Consider the following 12804-nt stretch of genomic DNA (forward strand, 5'->3'; position numbering starts at 1 on the left):
CGGTGAATTTCAAAAATAAAAATAGATCATTATTTCCCCATAGCTGTGCCATATAGTGCTCTGCACCGTTCATATTGCCCCATAGCTGTGCCCCATACAGTGCTCTGCACTGTTCATAGTGCCCCATAGCTGTGCCCCATATAGTGCTCTGCACTGTTCATATTCCCCATAGCTGTGCCCCATACAGAGCTCTGCACTGTTCATATTCCCCCTTGGCTGTGCCCCATATAGTGCTCTGCACTGTTCATATCTCCCCATAGCTGTGCCCCATACAGTGCTCTGCACTGTTCATATTCCCCATAGCTGTGCCCCATATAGTGCTCTGCAGCGTTCATATCTCCCCCTTGGCTGTGCCCCATATAGTGCTCTGCAGCGTTCATATCTCCCCCTTGGCTGTGCCCCATATAGTGCTCTGCAGCGTTCATATCTCCCCCTTGGCTGTGCCCCATACAGTGCTCTGCAGCGTTCACATATCCCCATAGATGCTCCACATAAATCTGTGCCATGGCCGCTGCTGCTGCAATAAAAAAAAAAAAGCCATACTCACCTCTCTTGATTGCAGCTCCCAGCGTCTCGTTCCGGCGTCCGGTCCCGGCGTCTCCCCGCTCTGACTGATCAGGCAGAGGGCGCCGCGCACACTATATGCATCATCGCGCCCTCTGACCTGAACAGTCAGAGCGCAGAGACGCCGGGAAGATGGAGCGGCGCCCGGCGGCTGGAACGGGGACAGGTGAATATTACATACATACCTAGTCCCAGCGATCCTCGCGCTGTCCACACCTGTCACAGCTGTCTTCGGTGCCGCAGCTTCTTTCTCTATCAGCGGTCACCGTTACCGCTGATTAGAGAAATGAATAGGCGGCTCCACCCCTATGGGAGGTAGAGCCGCCTATTCATTTCTCTAATGAGCGGTCCCACGTGACCGCTGAAGAGGGGAAGAAGCTGCAGCACAGAAGACCGTGGGACGGAAGGGACAGCGCGAGGATCGCTGGGACTAGGTGAGTATGCCTCAGCGCCCTCACCCGCCGACCCCACCGCTACCGTGACTCGAGTATAAGCCGAGAGGGGCACTTTCAGCCCAAAAATTTGGGCTGAAAATCTCGGCTTATACTCGAGTATATACGGTATATAGTAGATAATCTTTTTTAGATACAGCATAGAAAACAGGTGAGGACACAGTACCACATTAAAGGGAACTTGTCACCCCGTTTTTTGAGATTGAGCTATAAATACTGTTAAATAGGGCCTGCGCTGTGTGTTCCTATAGTGTATGTAGTGTACCCCGATTCCCCATGTATGCTGAGAAATAACTTACCAAAGTCGCCGTTTTCGCCTGTCAATCAGGCTGGTCAGGTCGGGAGGGCGTGGTGACATCGCTGGTTCTTCCTCAGCTTTACGTTGGTGGCGTAGTGGCGTAGTGGTGAAGACACAGCGCGCGATCTGCGCTGTCATCCCTTTCGTCGGTGGGGGCGGCCATCTTCCTGGGGCCGCGCGTGCGCAGATCGAGTGCTCTGCTGCACGGGGCTTCAGGAAAATGGCCGCGGGATGCCGCGCGTGCGCATTAGAGATCGCGGCGGCCATTTTCCCAAAGCCGAGTTTGCATCTCGGCTTTGGGAAAATGGCCGCCGCGATCTCTAATGCGCACGCGCGGCATCCCGCGGCCATTTTCCTGAAGCCCCGTGCAGCAGAGCACTCGATCTGCGCACGCGCGGCCCCAGGAAGATGGCCGCCCCCACCGACGAAAGGGATGACAGCGCAGATCGCGCGCTGTGTCTTCACCACTACGCCACCAACGTAAAGTTGAGGAAGAACCAGCGATGTCACCACGCCCTCCCGACCTGACCAGCCTGATTGACAGGCGAAAACGGCGACTTTGGTAAGTTATTTCTCAGCATACATGGGGAATCGGGGTACACTACATACACTATAGGAACACACAGCGCAGGCCCTATTTAACAGTATTTATAGCTCAATCTCAAAAAACGGGGTGACAGGTTCCCTTTAAGTACAAACCAACGCATGACTGCACCAGGGGCGCACAGAGCCAGGGGACCATGGCTGCCAATAGTTCAATAATTTTTACTAGGCACTGCTCCTAATAGCCAGATTCCTACTCCACAGTGATGAGGGGCAAAACCCCGAAACAGCTGTCTGTGGATGGATACCATGCTTGGCATAGGTGGCTTTCCTTCATAGGATGCTGCCCTTCCCGTGGTTGTTCCTTCCCGGTGAAAGACCTGGCTATTCACTGCTTGCGTTGAGAAACACGTGATGGTGTCTCCGCAGCTTCTTTACATGCATCTGCATATTTCCCATAAGGGATGGGGGCAGTGTTCTGGAATCACTGCGTTGAGAAACACGTGATGGTGTCTCCGCAGTGTTGGATGTTTTGGTCTCCCCGAGGCCAATCATCTGTGCCTTTATATAATAATTCAATAAAGTTATCAAAACCATTCCCTCCCTAATAAGGGGGTATAGAAAAATAGTGAAAAATAGTAAATTCGTAATAAATGATTATATCTGCACCTGTGTGGCATATGGAATCTAACAAAATTCCAAATTAGACAATCAAATTGCTTATAGTATAAGAGACCCAATGCCACCAAAGGCAGAAATTCTAACCACAGGGGAATGAATGTTATTACCTTTAGACAGAAATCAGCCGTCCAGGTTCCCGGGGTCTGTGTGCCCACCCCGACGCACGTTACAAGAAGAAGGAGTGCTTCCAAAACGTGCGTCAGGGTGGGCGCACAGACCAAATGCCTTTAGTGGCATTAGGTCTCTTATACTATAAGCAATTTGTTTGTCTAATTTGTAATTTTGTTAGATTCCATATGCCACACAGGTGCAGATATAATCATTTATTACAATACGTAATTTACCATTTTTCTATACCCCCTTATTAGGAAGGGAATGGTTTTGATAACTTTATTGAAATATAGGCAGCCATTTTCCCCTGGCTCTGTGCGCCCCTGGTGCAGTCATGCGTTGGTTTGTACTTAATGTGGCACTGTGTCCTCACCTGTTTTCTATACTGTATCTAATAAAGATTATTTATATTTTATCATAAGTTGTGGACTTCATGGTCATTATTTTGTTTTTGTTTTTTACCCATTTCCCCCTTCTATAACTTTTAATGTGTAGCTAAAAACATATAAAAAATATAAAAAAAAACAATAAGGCTCCACAAGTTGATGCTTTTTGGGTTAGCAACCCTTATTCATAGCTGTGAATAAAGGTTACTAACCCGAAACGCATAAGGTTTGGATCATTAATCTTTTTTACCATGTTTCTAATTACATAGTAAAAGTTATGTCTTAACATTTTGTCATTGTTGCTGGAGCCCAGTCCAGTCATGGACCTTCTCTCCCATTTCTGACCAGAATACCAGCCTGGTGTGTTCCTACACTCCTTGCACCACACCATAACCAAACAAGGTCTACCAGGGCTCCTATGTAAATACTAGTGATTTTCACACTGAATTTTGCTCCTTGAGAGGTGAGCTCATTACCGTTATTCCTGCTTCCCTTAATTCCAAGGAGACCTTGTTGCACGAGAACCAGGTCAGATGGCTCTATTCCAGCACCCAGCAACTACGGTAATTAATGTGTTAGATGATATCAATAACTGTCACACTATAAGGTGACATCATTGCATCTCTCGGGGTGAGTATGGGCTTGAAAAAAGAAATCTTTTCCTGGCTGACATACAATGTTTGGCCTCAGTCACACTGGAATATCGAACAGGATCACGTTCCTCTGCACTCAACACCTGGCACCCTTCCTCTAGTCGCCAGCAGGCAGTGCGCTAGCCCCGACCAGGCTGCGCTACACTACCAATCCGTAAAATAATATTGATAGAACAAGAAGAAGCTGTGTCATGGGTTGCAGACTCCTCACCACGAACGAGGTAATCACTTACTGTCTGCACGCACCCAAAGCCCGCTTCCCTTGTAACATTTGATGTCCTGTTCTCCCGATGAAGCAGACTGCTCCAGGAACTCAGCGTGCTCGGTGTATCAATGAATGAGTTTTAAATAGTCAAAAAAGGCTTCGCTTCTCCCCCCTTCTCCTGCCTTATCGCTCACTGAGGCCAAAGGGAAGAGCTGCTTGTGACAGGACATTCTTCTTAGTGGAGAACAAATGGGATCAGCGATGCTAAGTGACAACACTTTGCCTCGCTCTATAACTACCGACCCAGCTGGGAGAGGATGTCCCCTTGGGAAAAGGCGACCCATCGTGATGGATGGGCGCCCCAATCACTGCCACAGGGAGAAGGAACACCTAGCACCGAAAAGCATTATGGGGCACCAAAGACTAGATCTTAGAAATGGAAATTTGCTCAGTTTGAGTTTGTAGCACAAAACATTAATTGTTTTCCATGCAAACTGGACTATTTGATAGATTGCTGGCAGCAGGTACTAGGGGTCTCATACAGTGAGCGTCTGGGGGAACACATGAGCTAAGTTAAAAATAACAGATACCATAGGACAATATCCTAACACAGAAATAATGCTATAAAATCCCCAGTGCTTGACATTCATCACATGTAGGAATTTCTCGTCTTCCACCTCACCCATACTGCACCTATTGCAAGAACCCCAAGAAAAAATGGAGCAAAGCAGCAGGACATAGAACTGAAAGTGATTTACAATTACGAATATATGTTAATATAGAGCTTATTCACACTTTTTTTTCTTCTTTAAGGAGGCCACATACATTAATGTTGGTATAACCCATCAATTTCAACCAATCATCTAAAGTGTATGGACGGGGGTAGTGGGGGGTCCTGACATTCCTCTACTGACACATTTATGTCAGTGGAAACAAGCACTGGACCGATGGATTTCAACATTATTTTTGACTTTTAAGAAATATAAGCCATCACTTAAAGGGAACCTGTCACCATGAAAATGCCTTACAATCTGGAGGCATCGTGTTATACAGTAGAACAGGAGGAGATGAGTGGATTCATATATCATTTTGAGAGGAAATATTCAGCACAACCTGTGTTGTAATCATTAGTGATGAGCGAATATACTTGTTACTCGAGACTTCCCGAGCACGCTCAGGTGTCCTCCAAGTGTTTTTTAGTGTTCGGAGATATAGTTTTCCTCACCTCAGCTGAATGATTCACATCTCTTAGCCAGCTTGATTACATGTGGGGAGTCCCTAGAAACCAGGCAACCCCCACATGTACTTATGCTGGCTATCAGATGTAAATCATTCAGCTGTGGCAAGAAAAACTAAATCTCCGAGCAATAAAAAATACTCGGAGGACACCCGAGCATGCTCGAGAAACGAGTATATTCGATCATCACTAGTAATCATATAGTCTTCTGCTCTTTCTGGGATTTTCTGTCCAGTGGGCAGTCCTATCAGTGATTGACAGCTATCTCTTTATGCACTCATATACAATGCAAGCTGTCAATCACTGATAGGACTGCCCACTGGATCCAAAATTCCAGAAAAAGCAGAGGTTTAAACTATGAAAACACAGGTTTTACTAGATATTTTGCATATTTTTGTGCATCTCACAAAATTAGAATATCATCAAAAAGTTATTTTATTTCAGTTCTTCAATTCAAAAAGAGAAACTCCTATATTATATAGAGTCAGTACAAACAGAGTGATGTATTTCAAGTGTTTATTTCTGTTAATGTTGATGATTATGGCTTACAGCCAATGAAAACCCAAAAGTCATTATCTCAGTAAATTAGGATACTTTATAACACCAGCTTGAAAAATGATTTTAAAATCCGATATGTTGGCCTACTGAGATGTATGTTCAGTAAATGCACTCAATACTTGGTTGGGGCTCCTTTTGCATCAATTGCTGCATCAATGCGGCGTGGCATGGAGGCGATCAGCCTGTGGCACTGCTGAGGTGTTATGGAAGCCCAGGTTGCTTTGGTAGCAGCCTTCAGCTCATCTGCATTGTTGGGTCTGGTGTCTCTCATCTTCCTCTTGACAATACTCCATAGATTCCCTATGGCGTTAAGGTCAGACGAGTGTGCTCGCCAATCAAGCACAGTGATACCGTTATTTTTAAACCAGGTATTGGTACTTTTGGCAGTGTGGACAGGTGCCAAGTCCTGCTGGAGAAGGAAATTGCCATCTGCAAAAAGCTTGTCGGCAGAGGGAAGCATGAAATGCTCTAAAATTTCCTGGTAGTCGGCTGCGATAACTTTTGTCTTGATAAAACACAGTGGACCTACACCAGCAGATGACATGGCTCCCCAAACCATCATCGATTGTGGAAACTTCACACTAGACCTCCATCAGCTTGGATTGTGGCTTCTCCACTGTTCATCCAGACTCTGGGACTTTGATTTCCAAGGTCTAGTGTGAGGTATCCATAATCAATGATGGTTTCAGGAGCCATGTCATCTGCTGGTGTAGGTCCACTGTGTTTAATCAAGATCAAAGTCAGCGCAGCCGTCTACCAGGAAATTTTAGAGCACTTCATGCTTCCCTCTGCTGACAAGCTTTTTGGAGACAAAAATGTCATTCTCCAGCAGGACTAGAAACTAGTGATGAGCGAGTAGACTCGTTAGTTGGTTTTCCCCAAGCATGCTCGGGTGGTCTCCAAGTATTTTGGCGTTCTCGGAGATATAGTTTTCATCGCCGCAGCTGCATGATTTGTGACTGCTAGACACCCTGAATACATGTGGGGGTTGCCTGTTTGTTACGGAATTCCCACATGTATTCAGCCTGTCTAGCAGCCGCAAATCATACAGCTGTGGCGTCAAAAACTAAATCTCCGAGGACGCCAAAATAATCGGAGACCACCCGAGCATGCTCTGGGAAACCCGAATAACGAGTATACTTGCTCTTCACTACTTGGCACCTGTCCACACTGCCAAAAGTACCAATACCTGGTTTAAAAACAACAATATCACTGTGCTTGATTGGCAGCAAAACTCCTCTGACCTTAAACCCATAGAGAATCTATGGGGCATTGTCAAGGGGAAGATGAAAGAAATCAGACCGAACAATGCAGATGAGCAGAAGGCTGCTATCAAAGCAACCTGGGCTTCCATAACACCTCAGCAGTGCCACAGGCTGATCGCCTCCATGCCACGCCGCATTGATGCAGGAACTCATGCCAAAGGAGCCCAGACCAAGTATTGAGTGCATTTACTGAACATACATTTCAGGAGGCCAACATTTTGGATGTTAAAATCATTTTTTCACGCTGGTGTTATAAAGTATTCTAATTTACTGAGATAATGACTTTTGGGTTTTCATTGGCTATAAGCCATAATCATCAACATGAACAGAAATAAACACGTGAAATAGAGCACTCTACTTGTAATTACTCTAATATAGGAGTTTAACTTTTTGTACTGAAGAACTGAAATAAATTAACTTTTTAGTTTCAACAGTTTTTATTGCAGATAGCATCAAAATAACATAAACAATGTATAACCAGAAGTACATGGATCCCCTCGCAGGGGAAAATGTATCGGACAAAATAGGAGTAACAGAATATCCTTGACTTATTGGTTTTAGATATGCAACACAGATATACATCCACATAAACTCAACTGCGTCGTAATAGTTAAGGGGGGGAGAAGGGAAAAAAGGGGGGCTATAAAACCTTGGATGAAAGCGATGAAGGTTAAGTTGACGAAATCTAAAATTCGTGTTGATCATGGGTCATAGCCATCAGTTTGTAGCTTCTGTGTTATATTTTATACGGATAGTGACATTATTTTGGGAAGTTCGCCAATAAATTAACTTTTTGATGATATTCTTTTTCCAAACGTTTTATTGAGATTTTAACATTTTAACCGGGAAGGTTAGGCAAGGGTAGGACGGAGGGGAAAGGGTGGGATATGAAGGTGGGAAAAATAAAATAAACCCCTATAAAAATAAGGGAGACAGGCGATCATGCAATACGTTGGTATAACATAGTAACTGAAGCTTTAGCGCAAAACGTAAAAGGGTTTAGCAAAATGATGAACGGTATGACTTCGCATAGGTAATGCTACATATAAACTTAATTAGCTTAATTTTTTTAGATGCACCCGTATCAGTCAACTCAGCTCCACCTACTCTATAACATGCTGCCTGCAGATTGGACTGCATTCTCAAGGTGACAGGTTCCCTTTAAGTCTTACAGTATGATTGTATATGGGCTAGAATAAGGGGCAGGAGGAACAGTTGCCAACCGAGTGAGCGTTTAGCAGACAGATATCTAATATCTATGGCAAAACGTTTACTTTTCTTTCGCAAAACCTGATAAAACTAATTTGCTGATGAATCCTATTGACTTCAACAGCACTTTACCGTAAGAGAAAATGCATCATCAATCATGCATGTGATTACCGTAGTTCTCTCGGGTTACCCCAGCATCAACACTAAGGGGTTTCTTATGATAACATTCGATCCCATATCATCACCGGTAAATAACTTGGATTGATGTATTGAAAAAAATCCTAAAAGTACAAATCATAGGTACAACTTTATTCTTCTGGAAGCAAGTATGGACACCTATATTCAATTCATACAGGGGCGTTATCTTTATACCTGCAAACATTAGTTTTTCTGAAGAATGGTAAATCTGTAAAATGATGACCCCATTGGCCACAAAGTGGAAAAATATCCACCGCCTGCTGGCTATCGGACACATCCGTGGATCATCGTTTTACACTAGTTCCAGTAACCCTACATGATGCGTTTTACAAATTAGATATAGGATTCGTCCTTAAATATACCCACACCTTCAGACATTACCAAATCTTGTGGGAGCAGGTCTACAACTTCATGACTCAACCAGCTTTACAACCAAATCGCACTTAATTTTAAGTTCAATCTTAGGACTGGGAAAATAATAACAATTTATTGTATAAGGGCCCTAGACATATCCCCCGCTAGCTTTTCTTCTTTAAGGTAAATATATTTTGCTTTGCTAAGTAATAACTGAGAATCTCCATACATCTTATAAATATGGGTGCCCTTCTTCCAGCTCTCTGAAATCTTTTTGATTGACTGGTGGCCAGAACTGGGATGTCTGCTCCCAATGTGGCCACACAATGTTCAATTTTCTAGCCACTATGCCCTTCCTGAAAACCTACATAATATTGTTGGCTTTTGATGCAGCAGACTGGCATTACCACCAACAATTACTCCCAATCCTTCTCCATTATACGCTCACCCAACAGCGACCCATTCCGGGTAGAAGTAACATGTTTCTTTTCTGCCTTAATAATATGTATCCTGGCCCTTTTGCTGTCCATTTAGTTAATTTATTAAGGGATATAATATTCCGTACGGTATCATCTACATCTATGACTACACAGCTTTGTGTCATCTAAGAATACAGGCAAATAAATATTATGTGCAACTTCTGCATCAATTAGTAACATCATATAAATCATGATAAGCAGAAGATATATTGCAGACACTTTTGAGACTGAGAATCAGCACCATACGATCTGAGGGCTGTTTCTGCAGCAAGCACGTGGATTCTTTTTTTTCTCCCAAGCCCCCTGTTTAGATTAATGGAACGCTTGAAGAAATGTTTCCAACAAATCTGCCGGTTTTCGAATCTACCCAAAAGGATCTTTGTGCCTAATGTTGTGAATCTTTAACTAATTGTATATACTTTTATAATAAGGACACCAAAGACCCCATTCTATGTTTGCTATATAAAAAAGAATAGGAAGAGGAAAAGTTTGGCACGTCCATCCGATAAAATAAAAGTATTAATAACTGTGCATTTAAACCTTCCTAGAACTAATAATCTATTGTGTTCTTTAGATGCTTTCCTTGAGAGCCCGTCATTATAATCCCTTCTGACAGATCTTGGATTCAACAGTTTACAACAAAACGTCTCTTTATAAACAATATAAAGTATCACTTGCCCATGGACACATCTGACGCCAAAATACTAAATATCATAAGTAACGCCATCAATCACAATTTACACTTATCTAGGATTAGCTCCTATTTTTTTTTCTAATGCATAGATGCTAATTAGAATAAACAATGGCTCTCTATATAGAATGTGACTCATTGAAACAAAGCATGGAACAGGAACAGGTATTTGTAGAACGGGTTAAAAATAGAAACCCGTGAACAATTTCTTACAGCGAGCCTGGCGGTTCTATAATTAAAACCTTTTCTGTTCCTTACTGTAGATTTCGAGAAAACTTTAGCTCAAAGTAGAGGGAAAGATGTTCTTATCGCGGCGGCCGCTCGGAAAAATCCTTATTAGAAGAACCCCTTTAATTATGGCAACTTTACATTAGACAAGCTGGGAGAACAGAAGCAGACCCTGGTGAAATGAACGATTATCAGCTATTTCCAGTAGTACGGAGCGGACTCTCCACTGCCTCCATCACCCAAAATAAATAAATAAATACAAAAAAAAAAAACACTTTTTTTTTTTTTCTTGGAACATGAAAGCAGCTCAGAAAATGCAAACGTGGCAATTATAAGTTCAGAGCATTTTGCAGAAATAAGATGTAGCCTGGATGATGCTATTAGAGAGATTGGCCACAAATGTCATCATGGCACGAACGTGAATGTGAAAAGCAGAATTGGGCTGAAGAAGAAGCATGCAGGAAGAGTAATAGCGTACCTCCGGTAATGGTGGCGGAGGCTCGGAACACTTCATGGTACCCCTGCACTCCTATATAAGAGGCTGATTATACAATACACACCCAATGTAAATTCTATTGCCAGGCTAAATATATCCAGCCCTGCTCTCTATAGCCATAAATATTCTCCATACATCCAACTACAGCCAATGGTACAGACAACAGCATTATGCTAAACAAGGAGATAAGAAAGTCTGTGGACCTTGCAGGCTGTTACAGCTGGTCCCTAAATGCTGCATTAAGCACCTGCTGCCCACTCTATGCTAGGTACTGTAATGCCATGCTGCTGGTGGAGGGGCTGGCATCATAGTGTGACCAGGGGGTGCCAGCTGTGAGTAGCCATGTGAGTTGGGGGGGGACAATATTCGCCCTAAATCAGCACAATCTGATGCTGCAGACCATCAGCATTTGTCTGCAATGCCCAATTGTATAACAAGCCCAACTTTGCCCTATTGTGCCCCCTCGTGTAGATCAGACTGGGGGCACCTGACAGAGGTGTGTGCAGAGTACAAGCGCTCAGAATGACTCTGACAGTAGCCAGAGGGCTGACAGTCACACGCCTGGCTCCTTATAGAGAGATACAGTATATATATAATCACTTGACAACTCCCCTAGATTTAAGGAGTACACCTCTCCACCAGGGGATCTTACAATAGCCCCCCACATACCTGGCTATGTAACCCTGAGTCTGCCACCATCAGAGCTCTGCATTGCAGGCCACCCCAGCAGTGTCAGGGCTACCAGCCATCATGGGCACTGGACCCTGGCAGAGGCTGCCCGTACTCACCGCTGCTGGGGAGCGCAGTGCTCGGGATGCTGTTCAGTCGCAGAGTCCAAAAACAAGTGCTAGACCCACTGAGGTCCTGCAGATGGGGCTGCATGGGGAGTTAACCCCCTGGGCGCCAGCAGGAAAGTAGCAGGAAAGTATCACGAGAGCATAGCCATCTCATCCGTCCAGGTGCCATCCTCCACTGAGCACATACAGGTGGCAGCCTGGCACTGTCCTGCCCGGGCACGGTGCCCCCAGCCCTGCTCTTACCTCCTGTCCCACCAGCAGCTGTAGTGATCAGAGAGGTCTCCTGCCTCCTGCTCTCCTGTCAGTCATTGTGCCGAAGAGCAGCACCGACACCCGACAGCCCCCTCCCCTCTCCGGGCTGCTCCCCACGTGTCTCCGGCGGGACCAGGTCCCCTCCCCTCGGTGATGACTCAGTCCTGGTCCCCTGGATGCTGGCGGTGTGCTCGGTGCTCCGCCGCTAATGCGCAGCCCGGATCATTGAGCACAGGTCAGGCTGCCATTAGCTGCACTGCTCGGCGGACGCCGGCGGCTGCTGCACTCACACTGCTGCCCGGTGCAGGCGACGTCTGGGGGCACGGCTGCTGGCCCGGGCTGCTGCACATTTATCACCGGGGACAGGCATGGGCAGAGCCACCTGTACTGAGCAAGCAGGGGCACCACTCAGCCTGTGGGATCTGGGCTCTTACATAGGACTGCACAAATACTGCAGCTCCAAAGAGTTAAATACAACAAAAAACATTATTTCACAAACCCATAGGTTCTAAAGGATATTATTATTTTGCTTATAAAACACCATTATATTCCAGTGTCTTATATACATCACTGTCCCCATTGGGGCTCACAATCTAAATTCCCTGTCAGTATGCATTTGGAATGTGGGAGGAAACCGGAGAACCCTGAGGAAACCCACGCAAACACGGGGAGAACATACAAACTCCTTACAGATGTCCTCCTTGGTGGGATTTAAACCCAGGACCCCAACAGTGCTAACCACTGAGCCACCGTGTTGCCCACAAGGCTGTATCCTCATGTTGATGTTTGAAGAGTTTTTGGCGCTGCGGAAGTTCTGCACCATTTCTGCGCCTATTATTTAAATTAGGTTACTTTCATTTTTTCATTATTTTTTTTACATGCGTTTTTTTGCCTCTTTTTGTACATCATGCTTTACATAAAGCTGCTTTGTTTTTGATACTTCCTGGTATTTGGATTTGACAAAACTTTATTGAAAAAACTTAGGTGCAGATTACAAGCGTTTTTTGATGCATTTACATCTCGGAAATGCACTAAAAACAATTGTGCGTTTTTTTTACCTGCAGATTTTCCGCATCTGATGCAAGTCTATGGAGAAACTCCACGCATAAAACTCAGCGAAATTGCCACAATGCTGATGAGAAGCGCA

The 12804-nt window shown here is 44.7% G+C and overlaps 1 protein-coding gene across 11 annotated transcripts in view; it reads right to left on the reverse strand.

The window, feature by feature from the left end:
• Nucleotides 1-12005, reverse strand: part of MEGF11 (multiple EGF like domains 11) — a 739878-nt gene extending 727873 nt beyond the window's left edge. For 4 of the 11 annotated variants that reach the window (XM_069766387.1, XM_069766383.1, XM_069766381.1 and 1 more), the window contains exon 1: nucleotides 11649-11757. Coding sequence is in view for 2 of the 11 variants with exons in the window: in XM_069766386.1 (XP_069622487.1) it covers nucleotides 11397-11490 (94 nt within the window). In the remaining 9 variants the exon portion in view is untranslated. Of the gene's footprint in view, nucleotides 1-11396 lie in introns of all 11 variants that reach the window. The other 7 variants (XM_069766385.1, XM_069766388.1, XM_069766379.1 and 4 more) reach the window with 7 other exon arrangements.
• Nucleotides 12006-12804: the final 799 nt, after the last annotated feature.

The sequence above is a fragment of the Ranitomeya imitator genome, chromosome 4, assembly GCF_032444005.1.
Source record: "Ranitomeya imitator isolate aRanImi1 chromosome 4, aRanImi1.pri, whole genome shotgun sequence".
NCBI lineage: Eukaryota > Metazoa > Chordata > Amphibia > Anura > Dendrobatidae > Ranitomeya > Ranitomeya imitator.